This window comes from Carcharhinus amblyrhynchos, chromosome 12, assembly GCF_965287045.1.
Source record: "Carcharhinus amblyrhynchos chromosome 12, sCarAmb.v2.hapA, whole genome shotgun sequence".
Taxonomy (NCBI): domain Eukaryota; kingdom Metazoa; phylum Chordata; class Chondrichthyes; order Carcharhiniformes; family Carcharhinidae; genus Carcharhinus; species Carcharhinus amblyrhynchos.
In genome coordinates, this window is record NC_137335.1 from 58,748,142 (window position 1) to 58,773,026 (window position 24,885).

General features: G+C 41.0%; 1 protein-coding gene across 3 annotated transcripts in view; it reads left to right on the forward strand.

Annotated features, from left to right (window-relative positions):
- The window catches only part of eml4 (EMAP like 4), a 264,862-nt gene that overhangs the window by 235,484 nt on the left and 4,493 nt on the right, over positions 1-24,885 (forward strand). For all 3 annotated transcript variants that reach the window (XM_080200602.1, XM_080200601.1, XM_080200603.1), the window contains 3 exons: positions 5,401-5,488; positions 11,905-12,003; positions 22,866-22,996. In XM_080200602.1, coding sequence (XP_080056728.1) covers positions 5,401-5,488; positions 11,905-12,003; positions 22,866-22,996 — 318 coding nt within the window. The remainder of the gene's footprint in view (positions 1-5,400; positions 5,489-11,904; positions 12,004-22,865; positions 22,997-24,885) is intronic.

Here is a 24,885-nt window from a genome sequence, read left to right on the forward strand (position 1 = left end):
GGTTTCTGGCAGCAGTAATTAAGAAGAGGGTGGACATCAAGCTGAAAAGAATTGTTTTTCTCTCTCTTTCCCTGGATTTGGAAATTCTGCTGTTTAGAAATAAGGTTCCTGGCATTCCTGGAGTGGAAAATCTACTGTTGGTGGTTGGCTTGCTGAGAGCCTCTCTCTCGCTCCTTGTGATTTTGGGAAGCTGTTCTGACTTCAAGCTGTTCTGGGTGTATATCCAGAGGGCTACTAGAAGTTACAAGGCTGGGAAGTCAGAGTTTCAATTCTCTAGCCAAAGATCTAAGTTCCAGCATCATGTGAGCATTCATATTTTGTGTATTAACCCTGTGGCAAAGGATTTGTTTCATTGGAACAGTGTTTGGCTGCTAAGGTTTATACTATATCATGTTTGCTTTTTTCCTGTTTGTAATTGGTAAAAATGATTGCTAATTTTCTTTATAAACATGGTAACTGTATACTTAAATAAACTTTGTTTCACAAAAGCTCTTTAGTGGGTCAGTTGAATCATACCTGAAGGGAAATATCTCATGCACACCCTAGCCAAATTCAGAGTGAAAAACTTAAGATCATAAAGTGCAAAACTTATGATCTAGGTGGACTTCATAAAACACTTCAGAGCTTCTGACCTGAATTATAACAATCGTTTTCTGATATGGTAGGCTAATTAATATGCCCAGTGGTATCTTTTAGCTGCTCCACAGTTGAAGATAGGTCTTTCCCCTGATTTCACCAAGTTCCTAGACTACTACTTTTAACAGAAATCGTCATGTATATGAGGTTTGGTATCTTGAAGACTATATAATTGATCAGTGTCTTTATGGATTAAACTTACTGTGCAGAAGAGATGTTTAAGAAGATCTAGCTCTGCATTCATTGAAAAAAAAACACAATTTCAATGACCTTACACTGCAACTGCACTGTTTTGTGCAAAGAATCACATTGGGCATCAGTAGTTACATAAATGTGAATGAATTTGGTGCAATAGCTATATTGATTGAATATCCAACAGCATCAAGATTAATTGTGACTTTATTTATCGCTTGTTAGCCCTAATCTTTCTCAAAGGATGTTGCTTTGTTAGATGGACCCTATCCACATAATTTCCTCCTGAATAAATTTATTGTTCCTTGGTTTCTCTTTTTAGGCTAAGGCAAATCTTATTACCCCAAATATATAACACAGGTGAAATTTAACATTAAAAGCATACTCCTTTACTTGTCATGTAAGTTGTACTTTCCTAAAACTGTTGTTTGGAAAGATTGATGTGATTCAGTTATCTTGTGTAATAAATTTATGCTAAGGCATGTGATATATTTTCTCAAATGAATAGTTAACATTTTACAGCAATTTCTAAAAAGGACAAAGCAAGGCTATAAAAATTCCTTTGCAACTGAAGCCTGTTTTTCCCCAAAAAATAAGCTTGTTAAACGTGTCAATTTTGTTTAAGGCTCTATTTTTTAAATGGTGCACAGACACATTTGAAAAGAGAAGAGATTTCTTCCCTTCCCCTAAAGAAAAGTTCTGTCCATGTTCATTCTGGTGGAACCTCATCACAAAGCCAGTGTTTGGGGAATCACAGACTTGTAGTAAAGTATTTTTCTTTCCGTATCAGTGGTTCATCTGTCACTTTTCTCATGCACCTACCTTTGAGGAAGTATATTTTGAAAAAAAAAGTAAACAGAAGTTTCTGATACTGATGCAGTTTAAACCCTAATGGCTAGTTGCAAGTTTTAGACAAACCCAAATAGGAAATGTACTAGTGGCACCCAGTTTACTTGTTAGCTCGTGTTATTTAAGATGAAGATGTGGAGGGGTGCATGAGGCAGTTGGAAATGGAAGCCAATGATTGCCTATAATTAAATTTAAAGGAAAACTGATGAAGGGAGCAACAACTATTAAAGCTTTTTGAAAGGCGCATTAGATATTTTAACCCCATTGGTTAACTTTGCTAAAATCAAAAGAGGAAAGAACTAAAAAGTGACTGGCAAAAATTAAAGGGAAGGAAACGCAGCAAGCTTCTAGGTAAGTGACATGACAGTCAAGCACATGATACTCCAGCTGATATGGAGATGGTGTGGCATGCAATGGTTGCAATAACCCTCTGACATTCTACTGCTACCATCATGTGGAAAATAGGATTAAGAGGAGGCCATTCGACCCTTCAAGCCTGTCCAGTTATTCATTATGACCATGGCTGAATTCCAGGTATCAAATTGGCGTAAAAATTGGGGTAAATCCTGCTGCTTTTTTAGCAGGATTTTCAAAATGAATCTCCCACACTCTGAGCGCTGCAATGCACCTCAGCCTAATTCACATTAAAAATCAGGGAACGGAGGCTTGTTCCCACTGGAGAGGCCGGCAGCAAAGCATTGAATGGGCCACTGCATATGCGCTGATCTGTCAGTGTGGAGATCAGTGCATGCGCGGTTGTTCCACACTGCTGGCCTCTGCCAGCCAGCCCTGCAACACCACCCCCATCGCTACCCCTACCTTTATCCGATGATCGCTGGCTTCCCAGACCTCACCAGGCCAGCACTGACAACCTTGCTGGCACTGCCAGGCTGGCAATGCCTGGGGATGTTAGATGTTAAATTGGCAGCTTAATTCTACAGGTGCAGGCAATTATATGCTGATTCTCTTTGATTCTCCCTTTTGTGTGTTTAGGCTGTCTGCATCTCTCTCATTCCGTGACTCTTGCTGCTAACGCTGGGTTTATCGTCAACAAGTTTTTAAATGGTTGAATACCATTTGACAGTCCTTTCTCTAGTTAGTGCTCTTTGAGTGATGCTGCCACACGGCTGAAACTTGGCACAACCTTTAGGATAGAATCTACTTGTGCCTAGAAATCTAAAAATATCTTTTTTGGTGGTGGGTTTTGGGAAGTCCCAAATGGCCTGTACTTTTTTATCTCATGGTACCATTTGGCCATGTTTCATTCTAGGTCCCAGATATAAATTTTGGACCTTAGCAAATTTCCTTTTTCCTAAATTCAGCATGAGATTGGCTCCTTCTATGGGTCACATAGTTCCTTTAGGTGGTGCAGATGCTCTTTCCAACCACTAAGCCATCAATGTATTCAGCATAGTAATTCAATCCTCGATCACTTTGTTCATGACCCTTTGAAAAGTTGCAGGGGTGTTCTTCATCCTGAAAGGCTTGACTTTGAATTGATAAAGTCCTTGTGGTGTCACAAAAGTGGAGATCTCTTTTGACCTCTTAGTTAAAGGTACTCCCCAATAGCTCTTTTTGTTATGAATTTGACCATCTGAAGCTTGGATGCGGCTTTCTCAACATGGAACAGGAAATGATTTCCTTTGGATATAACACTTACCTGCCCTTAGACCATGAACAAAGTCTGGGTTCCATTTGGTTTGGGCACTGTGACAATAGGGGAACTCCAACCACTGCAACTCAATTAAGTTATGTCATTCTGGAGCATATTCTCAAAATCCTTCTCTATCTGCGATAATTTAGCTGGATTTAACCTTATATGGATATTGTTTAATCAGTACGGTGTCCCCCACATTTACATCATGCATTGCCAATCCTATTCTACCTAATTTATTCCACTATACATTTGCAGTAACTCTGTTTGCTCCAGCTCTGATATGGAAGATGACTTAACCACTGTTTTAAATTCACTAGTGCTTCCTCATTGACCAAATGAATTATAAGGAAATCACTGTCGTAATTTGAACCCTTGTCTTCCCCTGCTTCATTACTAACAAAAGATCTCTAGCTTGTTCTCATCTCTAAGCCAGTATTTCTTTATTTCTTTAACATGTTCATGTGACACACCATGTGTGATTTGTGTGTGTCTAGGGTGCGTACCTGATAGTTTAGCTCACTCAATTTCCTTTCTGTGATCTGGCCCACTGAATCTAGCTTTCAGGGGTTTGCCTGACACAGGTAATAACAACAGCACTCTCCCCTTGTATAAAACAGAGTTTGGGTCTTCCTATCAGCATTGACTTTCATTCCCTGCTGGGCCTTTATATGTTTTCTCGCCAACTCTCAGGCTCCATTAAATTTGAGACATAGTTTGAAAGCATAGTCTCTGTCTTTGTGCTTAGCAACATTTCACAAATTAATTTCAGTGGTCCTCTGACCTCATGCCAGAGGACCAATTCAAGAGAACTACATTTCGTAGATCCATTTGGTGCATCCCTAATCACAAATAATAAAAATGGAATCTCCTTTGTCCCAATCATGAGTAGTCTTGTCTGTAAACTCTTATCATGTTTTCAAAGTCTAGTGCAACCTCCCTGCATGGTAGGCTGATCATTTATACTGTTTGATCCTCACAGTATTCATGACATCTTTGAATAGTCCTAATATAAAATTTAATCCTGATTTAATCTCCTTTGGTAAGCCATATCCAGTCAAGAATTTTGTTAACTCCCCTACTACTGTCCTAGCCATAATAGTTCTTATGGGTATGGTCAGGGAATCGAGTGGATATATTCATGATAGTAAGAAATATTGGTTTCCACTTTGTGTTCTTGGCAGTGGCCCTATGCAGTCGATTAGGACCAGGTAAATATTCTTCAAATGTTGAGATAGGGAGCAAAGGTGCTGGCTTGATTACCATTTGCGGTTTCCCTATTACCTGACAGAGATGACAAGCTCGACGAAAGGTGTCTACGTCCTTGTGTAATCCAGGCCAATAAAACTGTCTTTGGATTTTGTCTTGGGGCTTCTTTATTCCAAGGTTCCCCTCATGGAATCTCATGAGCTTTCCGATACTCGGAAGGTAATATGTTTTGGTGTACTTCTGCCCATTTGTCCTCTGTTCTAACGTGTGGTAGTTGCCATTTTCTCATTGATACATTCTCCTGTGCATAATAACACTTGGGAATGCATTGAGCTTCCAATGTTGCGTACACTGTCTGATAGAGTTGTTTTAATTTAGAATCACTCTGCTGCAGTTCAATCAACCTTTTTGAATGAAACACATCAGTGTCGTTCTGTGTCTAATTCTCATTTAGCTTGCTAGATAGTATATAACCTGATCTCACTGGTGTCGTCTTGGGCTTACAACTCCTCCGTCTTCTGTCTTAGCTTATGAGCCTGGGATTGCGTCACTACGAAAATCAGAAATATCCCAGTACGGTCTGTTTGTAATTTACTAGGCAGATCCATAACACCCTCAAGAAAATACTCCTCCATGCCAAGAGGGCAGAGTTCTGTCAAGATTCCCAACCATTTTTTGCAGCCAGATACTTAATTACAGCATTGCAAAGAGCATATGGCGGTGAAAAATTGACCCCCAGCTGTATTTATTATCTGGTCGGCATTTTGAAACTTGATTTGATAATCTTTGCACCCCTACTATTTTATTCCAAATTTGAAAAAGCATTGTGAATTGATTTTATGTTTTCTCCCTCTCTTCAGGGACATTCCAGTTATATTACACACCTTGACTGGTCACCAGATACAAATTTCATAATGTCTAACTCAGGAGACTATGAAATTCTATATTGTAAGTATTCTGATACTTCCAACCAAAAATTTTTTAAAAATTAAGGTAACGTTTGGTGCTTATTTGTTGCTTTCTTTGTTATTTGAATAGTATATTTTCTTTTAAACTAAATTGAAAAGTTTGTATCTTAATGACAGTCTTTCCACCTCAGAATTTGTAATTCACTGCTAGTGGACTGTACATTATTTAGACACCTAGGCACAGAACCAATTCATTATAAATTACCACTGAGCTGGATGAGTGCCAGATTGTAGTAAGACTGCTACAACTTCACGTTCTTTAGGGAATGCTAAATTTCACAGACATGTATGCACGGTCTGCCAACATAATGGCAGCTAACATATTTCAGTGGCATAGGTTTTGTTTTCCTTTCTCACCATATGGTCTCAAGTACACCGTCAAATAAATTTGAATGCATTTCTAATGTTTCACAAATGTTATTTGTCTCCATTATAGATATTTTTAATGTAAGCAGACCAGAGTGTCCTTCTATTGCAAACTAATCTGAAATAGTGTATAGCAACAGACTGCAATTGCCCGACTTTGTCTGAACGTTTGTCTCTAACCCTGGCTGACGCTGCCAATAATGATTGCTTATTCTTAACTACTATACTTCCTTCAATGTAGCAAAAGCGTCTCACTGTGTAATATGAAGCAGTGACAAACATTAATCAGGAACTGGAAGTAAAGTTAAAGGGATTGACTTAAATGTTTTAACCTTGGAATTTGCTGCATATGAGGGTGCTATAAGAACATAAGAAATAGGAGCAGGAGTAGGCCATCTAGCCCTTCGAGCCTGCCCCGCCATTCAATAAGATCATGGCTGATCTGTCGTGGCTCAGTTCCACTTTCCCGCCCTCTCCCCATAACCCTTAATCCCCTCTCTTATCAAGAACCCATCAACCCGCTTCTTAAAAATATTTAGCGAGGCAGCCTCCACCACTTCAACGGGCAGAGAATTCCAGAGATTCACCACCCTTTGAGTGAAGAAGTTCCTCCTCAACTCCGTTCTAAACCGCCTCCCCCTTATCTTGACGCTGTGCCCCCTAGTCCTACTGTCTTTTTTGAGCGGGAAGAGTCTCTCCACCTCTATCCTATCCATCCCATTCATCATCTTATACGTCTCAATGAGATCTCCCCTCATTCTTCTAAACTCTAACGAGTACAAGCCCAGTTTATTCAGCCTCTCCTCATAGCTCAATCCCCTCAACTCCGGTATCAGCCTAGTAAACCTCCTCTGCACTCCCTCCAGGGCCAAAATATCCTTGCGCAGGTGCGGCGCCCAAAACTGCACACAGTACTCCAGCTGAGGCCTCACCAATGCCCTATACAGCTGCAGCAAGACCTCCCTACTTTGATATTCAATCCCCCTCGCTATGAAGGCCAGCATCCCATTCGCCTTCCTGACCACCTGCTGCACCTGCAAGCTGGGTTTTTGCGACTCATGCACAAGGACCCCGAGGTCCCTCTGCACCGTCGCCTGCTGCAGTTTTTCGCCACGTAAGTAATAGTCCTTCCTACCATTCTTCCTACCAAAGTGGACCACCTCACACTTGCCAACATTAAATTCCATTTGCCAGTTCCTGGCCCATTCGCCCAGCCTATCTAGATCCTTCTGCAGACTCTCCACACCCTCCGCACAATTTGCCTTTCCCCCAATCTTGGTGTCATCAGCAAATTTCGACACCCTGCTCTCGGTTCCCTCCTCCAGATCATCTATATAAATGGTAAATAGCTGAGGCCCCAGCACCGACCCCTGGGGCACCCCACTAGTCACCAACCGCCAATCCAAATAGCACCCATTGACCCCCACTCTCTGCCTCCTATTTGACAACCAATCCTCTATCCACGCTAACACCCTACCCCCAACTCCATGTCCCCTGACCTTCTGCAATAACCTCTTGTGAGGTACCTTGTCAAACGCCTTCTGAAAATCCAGAAAGACCACATCCACCGGCTCTCCTCTATCCACTGCCCTAGACACATCCTCATAGAACTCCAGTAAATTTGTCAGACACGACTTCCCTTTAATGAAACCGTGTTGCGTCTGCCCTATCAAGCAATTCCCTTCAAGATGCCTCACAATTTCCTCCTTAATGACGGATTCTAACATTTTACCTACCACAGACGTTAAACTAACCGGCCTATAATTCCCCGCCTTTTGCCTGGCACCCTTCTTAAACAACGGCGTAACATTAGCCGTTTTCCAATCTTCCGGCACTTCCCCGGAATCCAGCGACGTCTGGAAAATAACCACCAAGGCATCCACTATAACCTCCGCCATTTCTTTCAGAACCCTCGGATGCATTCCATTCGGTCCTGGCGACTTGTCCACAATCAGCCCCTCCAGTCTGTCGAGCACCACCTCTCTAGTAACAGTAATGTCATTAAGACCCTCCAGTCCTACCACCTTTCCATCGCTAACACCCGGCAAATTATTCACGTCCTCCTCCGTGAAGACAGAAACAAAAAAGTTATTCAAGACCTTAGCCATTTCCCCATCCCCTACCACTAGGTCCCCTTTCTCATCCTCTAAAGGACCAACGTTCACCCTAGCCAGCCTCTTCCTTTTTATATATTTATAAAAACTCTTGCTATCCTTTTTTATATTAAGTGCTAGCCCAGCTTCATAGCTTCTCCTACCCTCCTTTATCAACTTCTTTGTCAATCTTTGTTGACATTTAAACCTTTCCCAATCCTCTTCTCGCCCACTGCTCTTAGCTACTCTAAATTCCTCCACTTTTAATTTAACACTTTCCTTCACCTCCTTCGTTATCCACGGCTTATTACCTCTCCTCCTACTGTCCTTTTTGACCATCGGAATAAATTTCTGCTGAGCACCAAGAAAGATCTCCTTAAAGATCCTCCACTGCTCCTCAGCAGACCTACCTTCCAACGCGCTCCCCCAGTCCACATTCGCCAATTCTTCTCTCATCCTACCATACTCCCCTCTATTCAAACAAAGGACGCGTGTCCAGGAACCCACTTTCTCCTCCTCCATCTGCAACAGAAACTCCACCATGCAATGATCACTCTCTCCAAGAGGATCCTTCACCGCAAGGTCCCTAATTCTACCCGCCTCATTACATAGCACCAGATCCAAGATAGCTCGCTCCCTCGTCGGCTCCAACACACACTGTTCAAGGAAATTATCCCGGCAGCATTCCAAGAACTCCTCCTCGAGCCCACCTCGTCCAACATGGGTCGACCAATCAATATGCAGATTGAAATCTCCCATAACTACTGCTGTCCCATTTCTGCACGCCGCACTTATTTGCGCGTTAACAGCCCGCCCCATCTCCAGATCATTATTTGGTGGCCTATAGACGACACCCACCAGCGTCTTCCTCCCTTTGCTGTTCCTAATCTCCACCCACAACGATTCCACTTTCTGCTCTTTGGCTCCGATATCATCCCTTGCTACCACCTTGATACTATCCTTAATCAGCAGAGCTACGCCACCCCCTCTTTCCTCCTGCCTATCCTTCCTAAACACTTGATAGCCCTGTACATTCATCTCCCAGTCCCTGTCACCTTGCAGCCACGTCTCTGTAATGGCCACCAGATCGTATCCATTTGTGTCGATCTGCGCCACCAGCTCATCCACTTTATTCCGAATGCTTCGTGCATTCAGATAAAGCGCTTTCATCCCAGCCTTCACCTGGACCCTATTTGCCGTAACGCCACCAATTGGGACATCCTCGGCCTCTTCCCTTACCTGTACCCTATCCTTAACTTTAGACCTCGTAGCGTCACCTACCCTCGCACCCTCCCCCCCCCCTAATTAGTTTAAAGCCCTGTCTACAGTCCTCTTTACTCGATTCGCCAACACTCTGGTCCCAGCACGGTTCAGACCAACCCCATCCCACCCGAACAAGTCCCACCTACCCCAATACTGGTGCCAATGCCCCATAAATTCGAACCCATTCCTCCCACACCAATCCCTGAGCCACCCATTCACTTCCTTTATCCTGTCAACCCTACGCCCGTCTGCACTCAGTTCAGGCAGTAGCCCAGAGACGACCACCTTGTCGGTTCTACTTTTTAATTCCATTCCCAGCTTTTCATACTCCCTCCCCAGATCCTCAGTCCGCACTTTGCCTACGTCGCCGGCACCCACATGTACCACAACGACCGGATTCTCACCCTCCCACTCCAGGTTCCTCTGCAGCCCAGCTGCGACATCCTGTACCCGAGCACCAGGCAGACAACACACCCTTCTGTGCACTTTGTCATTGTGACAAAGGACAGTGTCAATACCCTTCACCCCACTATCCCCAATCACTACTACGTTCCTTTTCCCCTTCTCTTTGCCTATGTCCTGCTGCATCACTGTACCGTGTGCAGTTTGCTCACCAACCTCACCTGCCTCGTTCTCTTCCAGACTGGAAGCAAGAACCTCAAACCTGTTATGCAGATTAAGAGGCTGAGGCCTCCGCTCCTCACCCCCCTTCCTCCTCCCAGCAGCCCCCTTTTGTCCCTGACCCTTAGATTTAGCCAGTCTAGGGGGGGTGGATGTCACTTGCACCCCATTGACAATGGCACCCTCTCTCCCCCTGATGAGCCTCAGTGTCTGTAGCTCAGAGGCCAGCTCATCCACCTTGAGCTGGAGCTCTTCCAGCAACCTGCACTTACTACAGACATGGTCACTGGGAAGGACCCTGGGGTCCACCAGTTCCCACATCATACAGAAACCACACATCACATGCCCCTCCATTATTCACTGTAATTTTTTATGGGGAAAAAAATTTTTTTCCTTGTTTCCTGCTGTAGTAGTTGAAAAAATTTTTTTTTCCTTGTTTTTTCAAACAAACTCACCTGGCCTTTTTCCTTCCAGCCCTTTTTGATATTAAGCCCTATTAACTCACTCTGCTTCCCACTCACTCCGCTGCCCGCTCAGACACTGCCCGCTGTCTACACCAGGCCTCCTTTTAAACCTGGCGCTGATTTAAAGCAGGCTGGTCCACAAATGCCTTTCAACCACTCCCTCAGAATTCTTAAAGCAGTAAATACAATAAATAAATGCTTTAAACAGTTCTACAAAGAGTAAAGTGCTTTAAACTTATTTTAAACAGGTTTTTAACAGGAAAAATCTTAGCTCTCTCTCTCTGCTCCAGCAATGATTCCAAAAGGAAATTAGATGGGCATTTGAAGGAAATTAACTTATAATTCTATGGGGATGGAATAGTGAAATGGGACTGATTGAATTGCTCGACAGGGAGTTGACATGGACTTGATGGGCCGAATGGCCTCTTTCTCTGTCCTGACGACTGACTCAAAATCCACCCCACAATATGAAGTTCAGTATTGAACCGTACTGTAAGGTTTCATATGAACCTATAGACGCTTGATAAATCACCTAGTGTTCTGCTTACCTTAATATCCTGTTAGATAACACCTCCAAATCACTCCTTTTCTTTTCCACCAAACCTACTTCCACTGAGAATCCAATGAAGTATACTTGGAAATTTCATCTTAAGGTGACAAAAATAAGTTGGCAAGAGTATTAGTAATGATGAGAGACTTTGTAGAAAATATGATCATGCAATGATGTAGATAATCGCTCAGAAACCAGCTAAATTCTACTACTTAGCCAAGAATCCATAATAGTTATTATACTTATCCATTCCATCAAAGTTATGTTTTGGGTTTATTCTACTAGCAATTTCTCTGCTGTATGCTTGTAGAGCTGCAAGTTGATTTCTCTCAGATGCCCATCTAACTTCCTCGTGAAATCATTAATTGTCTGCTGTTATTAGTCACGTACACAGCGAGTTTCAAGTCACTACCACTTGGTGCATAATAAAAATGTAATGCATTTGAAACTTAGTAAAATAGGTGGGCTTTTCCGTAATGCCTAGGCACTTGGAAACTGATATAAATGTTAATCCTATTCCTTATCGACATTCACACCATACGGTCCCTTCAACAGAAAATGGGTCGGTGTTAGTTTAGCCATCAGGGGAAGAAGTGGAAATGAAGAGGAATCTTTGAATGTTGCAATTAAGTTCATTTTGGCACATCATTCCAGTACTGTAACTAATGAAGCAAAATAAATGAGAAAAAAATAATTTTTTTGAAAGAAAAGCACAATGCAAATATGCTCACTTCATGTTCACACAGTAAAAAGTCTGACAACACCAGGTTTTAGTCCAACCTATTTATTTGATAATAAAACCTGGTGTTGTCAGACTTTTTACTGTGTTTACGCCAGTCCAACGCCGGCATACCCACTTCATGTTCTCCAGAGTTTTAGTGGGAATATTCCAAAACAGCAGCAAAGGAATTCATGCTTTCTGCCTTCTCTTGAATGTGACCGCTAGAGCATAGAAGTTGAATTTAAAAAAAAGACTGCCTGAAAGTTTAATAAGTGGAAAACCTGTGTTTTGACTAATCTGATGGTGTTGTACATTTAGGGGATATTCAGAACGGCTGCAAGCTGATCAGAAATCGCTCAGAGTGCAGAGATATGGAATGGTACACATATACATGTGTTCTGGGCTTTCATGTTTTTGGTAGGTAGTTTCATTATTACATAGTTTTCAGTATTTCTCCTTTGTTTTGGTTTTGTCCCACACTTAGAGATGCATAAGGCAGACAAAGACAAAGGATATTGTTAAATCAGTTTCCATAGCTTGTTTTCCCAGTTGCCGGTTTATTGCTTGAGGAACACCACTCCACATCAAGCATGGCTGACCAGGACACTCCCACTCTTATTACCAGCCATATTGGAAGGATTTACAGATAGACAACCATTTGTTTGCACCTTCCGTGGCATCAAATCCTGGAATGGGGCTCAACCCTGCAGAAAAAGTGGTTACCCACTGTGCCACAAGGCCTTTTATTTGGTATACCACTGCATCAATATTTATATATTTCATTAATGTATTATCATACAGGTTATGATGTAAGATGTAGCAATAGTTGGTGTGGTGGTTCACCTCTAATTGAAACACTAGCATGTTATGCCAAAAGTCATTTCAAGCATGTTATTATGAAAGATCAGTGGCAAAGGTCTGAGTCATGGTTCAATATATCATTCTGAGCAATTTGAGCAGGAAATGAGTTTCACACTGAAAAGTACAGAAACAATGTGTTATCGAAAGAATTAATGAAGACCAAAGGTCTAAATGATTTGATTCAAAATTATTTTTAATATTTTACTAATGTTGAAAAGTTAAATTGTCATTTTAACTTCATTTGAAGTCATCTAAGCATCATTATGTGATTTTTATACTTTAACTAAATTAATAAGTCAGAAATTTAAATTATGTAGCTTCTATCGAAATAATTACTGCTAATAATAAAATGATGCTCAACTATTGCCACCTTCTGGGCTCAGAAAAGCATTACTATGTTTTGGTATTGGTAAATGTTAATCTGAGTGTATTGCCAAGGATAAGAATTATTATTTGGTGTCTAAAGAGATTTTATCCACTAAGAATTGGCAAGCCGTTGTTATTCAGAGAATAGGCAAAAATCAGAAACTGTACAAAATACAACTTATGGATTGAATATATAACAGTTATGATTACCAATATCGGGTTTGATCTTGCTTTAAGTAAATGGTGTTAGGATCTCATGCTATGTTACACTTGTGAATAAATACTTCCCTCAAAGAATTTATTCTCTTTAAGAAATTGCATTATGCAATGATTGGGAACGAAGCCAATGACTGATCTCAATGTAAACTGAAATTCTACCAAGGAATAATGTATAGGTTAGTGCAATTTGCTGAATAATTAAAATGTGGAACGGTTTATATTTTCATATTCTGGTGAAGCATATGGGTCCAAAATGACATACTAACACGTTTAAATTTAGCAAAACATTTAAGACTTTTTCAGCTACTTTGTATGGAAAGGTGATCTACCATATTTTTATAAATGTCCCTGAGGCATCACTTACATACCTTACACAAGTGTAACTTCAGCCAACTTTCAGTTAAAGCTTGCATCATGAACCTGCTGCAGCCCCTTGGCCTTCCGTGTTGGAAGATTTGTTAGAATCAATGTTTTCTCGATTGCTTAGTTTGGAATCAGTTCACTAAATATTGCCTTTTTTTTCGTAATTTAAGATTTGCATTTTTTTTAGGAAAGTTGTTTTACTGAGTCAAATAAATAAAGTTTTTTAATCCCAAAGGTTTTTTGACATTTTCTCTGTTTAACTTTCATTTTTCATTTCTGTACGAATGACTTGCCAGTTATTGAAATGCCCAATCACACCAAAGTTTCTTAATCAGTAATGTGTGATCATCTCAACAAGAAAAATATAACTCTAGATTTGCAAGAAAAAAAAACTGATGAAAACATCTATTCAAATATTCAGCAAAGGCTTTACCTTTTATCTCCTGAACACACATTCTAAATTTGGAACAAGCTTTACCGTTACTTTGTTGACTTCAACCAATTTTATAAATTATTGACACTTAGTTATGGCTTTCAATTTAAATTCTGAACATTTCATATAGATACCGTTCAATCAATGAGTAAGGCTGGCAGAGGAACAATTGCAACAACAAGAAACATTTACTTTGGTATTTGTAAAAAATTGCAGAAAGATTATGTCCACAGGAATGTGGAATCATACAAAACCAAAGCATAAGAATGTAAGAAATAGGAGCAGCAGCGGGGCTATATGTATGCTCTGCCATGCAAAACAATCACGGCTGAGCTGCTACCTCAGCTCCACTTTCCCATCTGCTCCACATATTCCACAAGAGACCTGCTGATCTCAGCCTTGAATAACGCTATGATGGAACATTCACAACATCTTGGGTAGAGAACCCCAAAGATTTACAGCCCCCTAAGATGAAGAAATTCTCCTCATCTCAGACCAAAGTGAGCAACTCCTTATCCTGTGACTATGTCCCCATATTCTAGATTTCCCAGCCAAGGGAAACAAGCTCTGTGCTTACAAACACATAGAATCCCTTCAGGTCTGCACTAACTGTCCAAAAGAGCATCTTACCCAGGCCCAACCCCCTTCCCTATCACCGTAACCCAGCGCATTTATCGTGGCTATTCCACTTAACATGCAAATCTTTGGACTGTGGGAGGAAACTGGAACACCCATCAACATATTAACAAGTTTCACTTGTGTTAAAAAATATTCTGCCTTTCAATTTTTACTCCTGAAGTAGATAACTCCACATTTCACATATGACACCGCCCTCCACCTTCCTGCCATTCACTTAACCTGTCTCTATCTCTTTGCAGCCTCTTTCTGGCCTCCTCACTGCCCGCATTTCCACCTAGCTTCGTATCATCACTAAACTTATTTACCCATGGTCTCCATCTAAGTCCTTTAAAGTAGATTGTAAATAACTGAGGCACTAACACTGATCCTTACGGCATTAGTTACAGCCTGCTAACTTGAAAATACTCCACTTATCCCTCTTTAATTCCTGTCCATTGGCCAATTCTCCATCCATGTTAAAAGATCAAATTAAAATCGTGAACCCTTATCTTGTATGTTCAACATTTGTGTGACCCCCTATTGAATGCCGTTTTGGAAATCCAATTGTAATGCATTTACTGACTCCTTTAGTTACCTAACTGGTGACATCCTTAAAAGAACTTTTAAGTTTGCCGAACAAAATTTGCCTTTCATAATGATTCTAAATGTATTAAGTCTGCCTTAATAATAGATTCTAACATGTTCCCAATGATAGGTTAACTCACCACTATTACTTTATCTTCTGTATCCTTTCTTTCTTGAGTGGAGTGTTACATTTGCTGCTTTCCAAACCCTGGAACCAATCTAGGATCTGGGGGGGTGGGGAGGTGCAGTTTAGGAGGGACTTCTTCACTCAGAGGGTGGTGAGTCTTTGGAATTCTCTGCCCATTGAAGTGGTGGAGGCTTCCTCGCTGAATATATTTAACTCACGGGTAGATAAGTTTCTGATAGACAAGGGAATTAAGGGTTATGAGGAGAAAGCGGGAAGGTGGAACTGATCCACTTCAGATCAGTCATGATCTTGTTGAATGGCGGGGCAAGCTCGAAGGGCTAGATGGCCTACTCCTGCTCCTATTTCTTATGTTCTTAAGAGTATTTTTGAAAATTGCAATTGATGCATTGTCTTTTGGAATTCTAAAAAAATGCATGTATAATAAGTGCATAGATTGAAACTCTATTTTATAACCAGGGCCTGGAACTCAATGGGCAATAATTCCTGAGTCTTCGTCCCATACTGTGTCAGCATTAATGATGTAACATGTTTTCTAAAGGCCCTAATTAGTTGAGAGGCAGGTTTAGAACATAGAACATTACAGCGCAGAACAGGCCCTTCGGCCCACGATGTTGCGCCGACCAGTTTTTAAAAAAAAACACTGACCCACTAATCTAAACCAATCCCTTTTCGTCCATAAACCTATCCACAGATCTCTTAAACGCCCCCAAACTAGGCGCATTTACAACCGCAGCAGGCAGGGCATTCCAATCCCTCACCACCCTCTGGGTAAAGAACCTACCCCTGACATCCGCCCTATAACTACCCCCCCTTAATTTAAAGCCATGCCCCCTCGTGCTAGCTTTCTCCATCCGAGGAAAAAGGCTATCACTATCCACCCTATCTAAACCTCTAATCATCTTATATGTTTCAATAAGATCCCCTCTTAGCTTCCTTCTTTCCAGCGAAAACAACCCCAAATCCCTCAGTCTCTCCTCATAGGACCTCCCCTCCATACCAAGCAACATCCTAGTAAACCTCCTCTGCACCCTCTCCAAAGCCTCCATGTCCTTCCTGTAATGTGGGGACCAGAACTGCACACAGTACTCCAAGTGCGGCCGCACCAGAGTTGTGTACAGTTGCAACATGACGCTGCGACTCCTAAATTCAATCCCCCTACCAATAAACGCCAAGACACCGTATGCCTTCTTAACAACCTTATCTACTTGATTCCCAACTTTCAGGGATCTATGTACACATACACCTAGATCCCTCTGCTCCTCCACACTATTCAAAGTCCTCCCGTTAGCCCTATACTCAACACATCTGTTACTCCTACCGAAATGAATTACCTCACACTTCTCTGCATTAAACTCCATCCGCCACCTCGCGGCCCAGCTCTGCAACTTGTCTATGACACCCTTCCTCACAATCTACCACACCTCCGACTTTGGTGTCATCAGCAAACTTACTAATCCACCCAACTATACCCTCATCCAGATCATTAATAAAAATTACAAACAGCAGTGGCCCCAAAACAGATCCCTGAGGCACACCACTCGTAACCGAACTCCATGACGAATATTCACCATTAACCACCACCCTCTGTCTCCTATCTGCTAGCCAATTCCTGATCCAAGTACCTAGATTACCCCCAATCCCATACATCTGCATTTTCTGCAGAAGCCTACCATGGTGAACCTTATCAAACGCCTTACTAAAATCCATATATACCACGTCAACTGCCTTACCCCTATCCACCTCTTTGGTCACTTTCTCAAAGAACTCAATAAGGTTAGTAAGGCACGACCTACCTGCTACAAAACCATGCTGACTGTCTCTAATCAATTCATTACTCTCCAAATAACTATAGATCCTATCCCTAATAATTCTTTCTAAAACCTTGCCCACAACAGAAGTAAGACTCACCGGTCTATAATTCCCAGGGAAGTCTCTGTTCCCCTTCTTAAACAATGGGACAACATTCGCTGTCCTCCAATCTTCCGGTACTATACCAGAGACCAACAATGACCTGAAGATCAGAGCCAGAGGCTCTGCAATCACCTCTCTAGCCTCCCAGAGAATCCTAGGGTAAATCCCGTCCGGACCAGGGGACTTATCTATTTTCAAGCCCTCTAGAATATCCAGCACATCCCCAGTATCAACTGCAGTACTTTCTATTTTACACCCCTGCACCCCAGTGTCCTCCTCAGCTACATTCATGTCCCCCTGCGTGAACACCGAAGAGTAATATTGGTTCAATGCCTCGCCAATCTCTTCCGGTTCCACACACAACTTCCCTCTACTGTCTGTAACTGGCCCTAATCTTGCCCTAACCAACCTTCTGTTCTTGACATACCTATAGAACGCCTTAGGATTCTCCTTAATCCTATCAGCCAAAGTCATCTCATGTCCTCTTTTAGCCCTTCTTAACTCCCTCTTCAACTCCCTCCTAGCCAATCTAAAGCTTTCTAATGCACTACCTGAGCCCTCAAGCCTCATCCGAACATAAGCCTCCTTTTTCTTCCTAACCAACGAATCAACTTTTTTAGTACACCACGGTTCCCTAGCCCTACCAAATCCTCCTTGCCTGACAGGGACATACCTATCACAGACCCGCAGTAGCTGCTCCTTGAAAAAATTCCACATTTCGGACGTTCCCAGTCCCTGTAATCTCCTAGTCCAACCTATGCTTCCTAATTCTCTCCTAGTAGCCTCATAATTACCCTTCCCCCAGCTAAAACTACTGACCCGAGGTTCATGCCTATCCCTTTCCATCATTAAGGTGAACGTAACCGAATTGTGGTCACTATCACCGAAATGCACACCAACTTCCAAGTCTAGCACCTGGTCTGGCTCATTACCCAGCACCAAATCCAATATAGCCTCACCTCTAGTTGGCCTATCTACATACTGAGTCAAAAAACCTTCCTGCACACTTCGAACAAAACCTGACCCCTCTAACGAGCTAGAGCTATAGCAATTCCAATCAATATTAGTAAAGTTAAAGTCCCCCATGACAATTACCCTATTACTTTCACTCCTAACCAGGATCGTCTCCGCAATCCTTTCCTCAACCTCTCTAGAACTTTTTGGAGGTTTATAAAAGACTCCCAGCAGGGTGACCTCTCCTCTCCTATTTCTAATCTCCACCCATACTACCTCAACAGACAAGTCCTCATCAAACTTCCTCTCTTTGCTCCTGACTCCACTAATTGGAAGCCAATCTAGAGATAGGACTTCATGCCAGAAGTCTTATTAGCAATGGGAGATTTGACAGATTTTAGTCCCTTAAGTTTTGCTGTTACTTTTTCTCTACTGATCGTTATCTTAAGTTCTGTGCTCTTAGTAGCGCCTTGGTTACCCTTTATTTCTGCTATGTAATTTGTGTATTCTACTGTGAAGAGAAACACATATATCTGTTCAACATCTTTGCCATTTCTTCATTCAGCTTAATCTCTCCTGTCTCTAAGGGACCACTTTAGCTACTTTTCTTCCATTTACTTCTAAAAACACGTCTTGTGTTTTATATTCCTGACTAGTTCATTCACATTTACATTCTGTTTTTCCCCTTATCAAATTTTAGTTGTCCTTTTGCTGATTTCTATAAATCTCCGATCTTCAAACTTTTATCTTTTGCAATATTATAAGCCTCGTGTTTTAATTTAGTGCAATCCTTGTTTTCCTTGGGAAGGCACAGATGGATCGTTTTCATTTTTTTGTATCAAATCATATTTTTGATAAATAGTGTGAAACATTTCTTTACATGTTTCTCACTGTTTATTTCCCACCCGGCCTTTTAATCCATTTACTCAATCAACCTTGGCAAGCTCTCCCTTCATATCCAGGAAATAGCCTTAATTTAAGGTTATTCGTTTAAACATGAAAATGTTGCTTTCAAACATAAATTAGGTGCATTTTACAGCCCCACCCGCCGAACATATTTTCAACAGGAGCATGTAAAATATGACAGCTTGCCCATTGCCTTCCTGCCAACTCCCAACTTGTGCCTGATAATACAGTGGATGAGTAAGGCAACCATTATGCTGCTTGCCCTTAGGTCCATTTGACTCAACTGCCCATTTAAATGACAATTAAGGACTTCAAACCACTTCCACTTCCATATTACTCTCACCAGTGAAAGCTGAACCTTCCAGGGGTCCACTGTGCATATTGCAGGCAACTCCCCACCACTCTGATAATGGTAACCCCTCCCCCTATCCCTCCTACTGTGGCCTTGAAAACTTGACCTCCACTAATTCTCCCTCAGGTGCCCAATCACTCCAGTCCAAAAAGCCCAGACTCAGCTCACTCAGAACTCCATGTTCTTTTTCATGCAACTACTTACAGTCAAAGCATGAGTTCTGGCGCTGCCTGAACTGAGAGCTGCCAGCATATCACATGCATGGCACTGAGGGATGGAAGCCCCATTCTCAACTTTTTAAAGTTACCTGCAATAGGATGTCACTGTGTGACAGTCCCCTTTAAATTTGGTCAGTTTGTGACCATCCTTTCTACAGGCGTGGGGGAATTCACACAATTCACCCCAATATGGAATTCAATTACATTATGATCACTTTTCCCAGAGAATATTTTATTATGCGATTACTAAATATCCCTGCCTCATTACACAATGCTCATCCTAAAATAGCTTTATCACTAATTGGTTCAATAACATATTGTTCTGGGAAGCTGTTGCGCAAGCATTCTACAAACTAATTTTCCAGATTACCTTTGCCAATTTGTCTTGTTCAATCTATATAAAGATTAAAGTTTTCCTTGTTTATTACATTGCTTTTGTTGCAAGTGTCAATTATTTCTTGCTGAACGCTCTTGGTCCAGCAATGATTTCTGACCTTTGTTGTTATTCTTCACCTTTGTAGATTCTGCACCCTGGTCATCTGATCCCTTTCTTACTACTTCTGCCCTTACGTCATCCTTTTAATAGAACTACTGCTGCTTCTTCTCTTGCATTCTGCTTGTCCTTTCTAAATGTTTCATCCCCTGAAATATTTTTTCCCAACCTTGTAGTCATATCTCTGTGATAGTAATTAATTCAAAACCATTTATCTGTGTCACTAGTTTGTCTTTCTTATTCCAAATGCTTGCTGTATTCAAATGAAGAGCCTTTTGTTTTATTTAACCACTGTTCTTTGCATGAAACTTACTTGCTGATGCACCAAGCCCATTAAACTCTGTCCCAGTCTGCTTGTCGTTACAAAAATTGATATACTGCTTTGTTGCCCCAACCATTTTTAGGATTCCTAAGTTTTCCTTGACTTGACATCTTCCCTTTCCTGCCATCAAACCCTCATCTCTTCTTTAAGGGAGCAGTTTCAATGCGTTGATTCCACGGCAATAAGAGATGAATTTAATGAACAGTGAACAATAAAAGAAAGAAAAATTGCAAGTGCTGGAACTCCAAAATAAGAACAAGAAATATTGAATGTCAGAAAACACTAATTATGGTATTTAGGTTGCATATCCCTTTAATGTAGGGACCACACCCAAAACATCATAAGCTGTCATTTCTCTTGTTTTTGATCATCATGTTGTCAAATGGTCAGTTAATAACACTGGGGCCAAGGACAAGTTTGTGAAACTTAGCAGCTTTTATCTTGAGAGATTTGTGCCAGATCCCAAAACACACATCTTGTGCAGAGAGCTGCAACTTGAACATTAACCCATAATGATTTGTGGCTTAGTATTGTTGGCTCCCCAGTATTATGCTCGATTTGTCATTGCTCGTGTGTAAATCTAGGCACTGTGAATAGGCTCTGTGGAGGGAATCATAGCTAAGTCTGAGCTGTCATCGCTTGATATTCATACATAGGTACATTATGCATCAAAGAGAAGTTCTGGCCATATTTTCCCTTGGTTCCCACCTCCCCACCCACCTCACAGCCACTTGTCAAATTGTTTTTTTCTTCATCTGTCAACCCAGCTCAGCAGCTGAATTAGTGTAGATCAAGGATTAAAGTGGATCCTTCTTGATCTATCACTAGAAATCACACTAACATTGAATTTTCATCAGGGTTCTCCTATTTTATCACCATAATTTCAATAGATGAGATGTGGAAACTTTTAGGAAAATTCTACACAAATGTTTTAGGTTTCTGTGGCATTTTCATCAAATTTATGGTGCTCAAGTGGGAGAGTACCAATGGAAATTCAGTGTTCATTTGTAGTTTTTTAATCAGTGGAGCTAAGTGTTATTTCTCTAATATGTTTACTCTGAATAAATATCCCAATAATCTATTACAGAATAGTTTTTCATCATGCATTGGTTCCCTTTGTCTGTACGCAATTGCATTCAAGAATATGAACACTCTAATCATATAAATACTGGCCAAAACATGAATCAACATTATGAAGCTACATATATTCTAAATAACACAAGTCAGAGACATGTTTTGAGCTATAACTTACTGTCCAGGTACAAATGTAAATTTATGAAATATTACAGCACAGAAACAAACTGCCTCGTATATATTTACTTGATTTTCTCCACAAGCTATCTAGTCCAATCTCATTTTCTGCTCACTTCCTATGTCCTTTAAGTTTTTGCTCTTTCAAGCCAGTGTCCAATTCCCTTTTATTTTTTATAATGGATCCTGCTTTAACAATGGCTATTATCGGAAAATTACAAATACCAACCACCTTCAAACCGATATTGTTTGAACCCACAGTTAGATTTATTGCATCATCATCACTCACATGTAGTTATCTTCTAATTAGTACAGTAAAAATAGCAAGGAAATGAGGTCTAGACTAATCATTCCTCACTTAGCCATAAAGGAAGTGATTAGCAGCATGTATTGATTTAGTTAAGCAGTACTGTAGATGTTTGAATTAAGCTTTGTCACATCACACTGGAAAAATAGAGGGTGTGTTTTGCAGCAGTGGGATCTTATGGTCCTGATGTTGTCTCAATGGGGTTTTCCATTGAGCCCCTTACCGCTGGGAAACATGCGCTTTCAGCAGGACAATAAGAACTCGCTGACGTAAACAGCAGCAAGATTTCAGCAAAAGACTTGGCTATGATCTTCAACCATTGTAATTGTAAACAGTATTTAACACTGCTCAGAAAAATGAATTGACAATTACCTAAAATCGACGCAATATGTTTTCAAACCTTCTGCCTTCGACAATTCAAGAAACTCAATTATAAAAGAAAAATTTGTGAAATAGTTGGTATTATAAAAGCAATGGGTATCAGAAAGTTACAAAGTACCAATTTCTTTTGGCAAATTCCAAAAGCATCCAGGTGTTTTTGTTTTGTTCCTAAGATTGAATGAAGTGTTAGGCTGTGGGAGCAGCAATACAAATACAGTGGTAAGCCCCCCACATTTCCTGATCTACTTACCCCCAACCCTCCAATACATCTATAAATTTAAATATTGCAGCTTCCTTAGTGCTATGTACACATGACAAGGTACTGTTATTCAGCATATAATTAGTTGCTTATTCTTATTAACATATCCAGCTTATAATACTTTTGTCAATACAGAAAGTGATAATTTCTGCAAGACATCCTTTGGAAGACTAATCCTTCTTTATGACTCAAGGATTCATTGGTTGCCATGATTACTTTCCATAAGACTGATAAACCAAGTAGATTTTTTAACTCACTTTTTAAAAGAACGTCCTTTCGTTGCTTGGAAACTGGTGGGAATATACATGATGCATGTTTTTTATTCCTCACAGGAGTGTGGCCTGAAGGCTCGGACGGAACAGATATTAATGCACTTTGCAGATCACATAGCAAAAAAGTGGTGGCTGTTGCTGACGATTTCTGCAAAGTCCACATCTTTCAATACCCCATTTCTAAGCCTAAGGTGAATAATATTTTGTTTCCTATGCATTCTTACTAAGCTAAAAGTTACAGTGCCACAGTCAAATCAGGGCTTAAATCCAGTGATGAAATTTAGATGAGTAAACCTGAACACCACTATACCATACCTTTTATTTTAAAGGTACGTCACTTTGTTTATATGTAAAACTTATTGTAATCAGTTTCTTTAATGCAAACTATACAATGGCACTATTCTCCAGATCTTTGGAAGCAGGGAACAATGACATAGTAATGCCATTACAAAGCTCCAGTTTCCCTGACTCAGTTTATCAATGTTCAACTTGAAAAGGAATTTTGAAGAATTACGCTGTTGACCGCAATAAGTGGGAATTGGGATTACTGCAGAGACTGTTTGTTCCCAATCTATTGCTAACAGTTTCAACTTTGGAATACAAAACGAAACCTTTACATTTGTGGATGATGCCAAATTGGGAGGGTTATTCAACCCTGAGGAGAATTGCAACAGGTTACAGCATTGCTGAATGGGCAAGTGGATTTCAACACACACAATTGTCAGGTACTGCATTTTGGTAAGAAAAATAAGGAACATATTAATTGAAAAACAAGAAGCTAAGTAGGCTAGAGGGGCATAAGGATCTTGAGTAGAAATACACAAATCACCAAAAGTTGCAGTGATCCCTGGACGAGGGGAAATAACCTCTTACTTCTATTCTGTCAAGCCTCCTCAGAATGATATAGATAATAAGATCACCTCAAAAGCAAACTGATCACTCAGTTTTGAAACGTAAAGAAGTTATGCTAAACATATTATTGGATAAATCACATCTGGAGAACTTGGTGCAATTTTGGTTGCCATTCTATAACCTGGATATGGAGGCGTTGGAGAGCAGAAAAATATAAAGGTATCTCTAACCACACTGGTTCTATAGGCAGAATCTTCCTAAAAATGTAGCGTGTTGGTTCAGGTGAGAAAACTGGTGTGAATCTTGCAGGCTTCACATCTGGCTTTCCTTGATGTAATAAACAACACCCTATATTTCAAAAGCAGAAGCGAGATTCACGCTGTCAGTTTGAGGGGTGAGCCCTAAAGACACCAGCAAAGACAAGAATCCCAAGAAAAGGACAAGCCAAACTCTGACTTAAATAAAATGTCTACCCCATTCTCTCCACCCCTGCCCCCCAACAGAGAGCCTCCCCCCATCTCCAACATCAGGGCACCTCCTCCCCCCTCCCCTGCCACAATGACAACATTCCCCACCTCATAGGCAATGCCTTTTTTGTCCCTGTCCCCACCACTCACAGGCATTGATTGGGATCTCTTGCCTGCCACACATAAGAACCACCACCCAATGGGGCTCCTCGCATGGCTCAGTCCCTGCCACTGCCAGGCCATGTCCCTCACCACCCAAGGGCTATACTTAGCTCTGTTCCCTTTGTGACGTCACACTGACTGGGTGGGCAAATAAGGCTTGGGTGGATATTATGACATCAAGGCTGGTATGTAGATGCTAATTTATTAAAATATTGGACATCAGGTTCACACTTTTCCCCTGATCATGTCATTGACAGGGGATGGGGAGATCTCAAACCAAGATTTAGGGGCCTTAATGGGATTTGTTCCCATGATCAATGGGGCAACTACGTCATGGCCAACATCTTGAGCTTTTGAGTCAAGATCATTTTTCATGACTGAACTTGCCTCATTCTTTATTAACAGGGCTACTTCACTTTCTTTTTCTTTCTTCCAATTTTTCTGGAGTGTCAGATAGCTTTGAACATTCAATTCCCAATCTTGGTCACCTACGAGTCATGTCTCAGCAATGGCTATTGTATCATATTCATTTATTTCTATTTGTGCTATCAATTCATCCACCTTGTTGTTAAATGCTATGAGCATTCAGATAAAGAGCC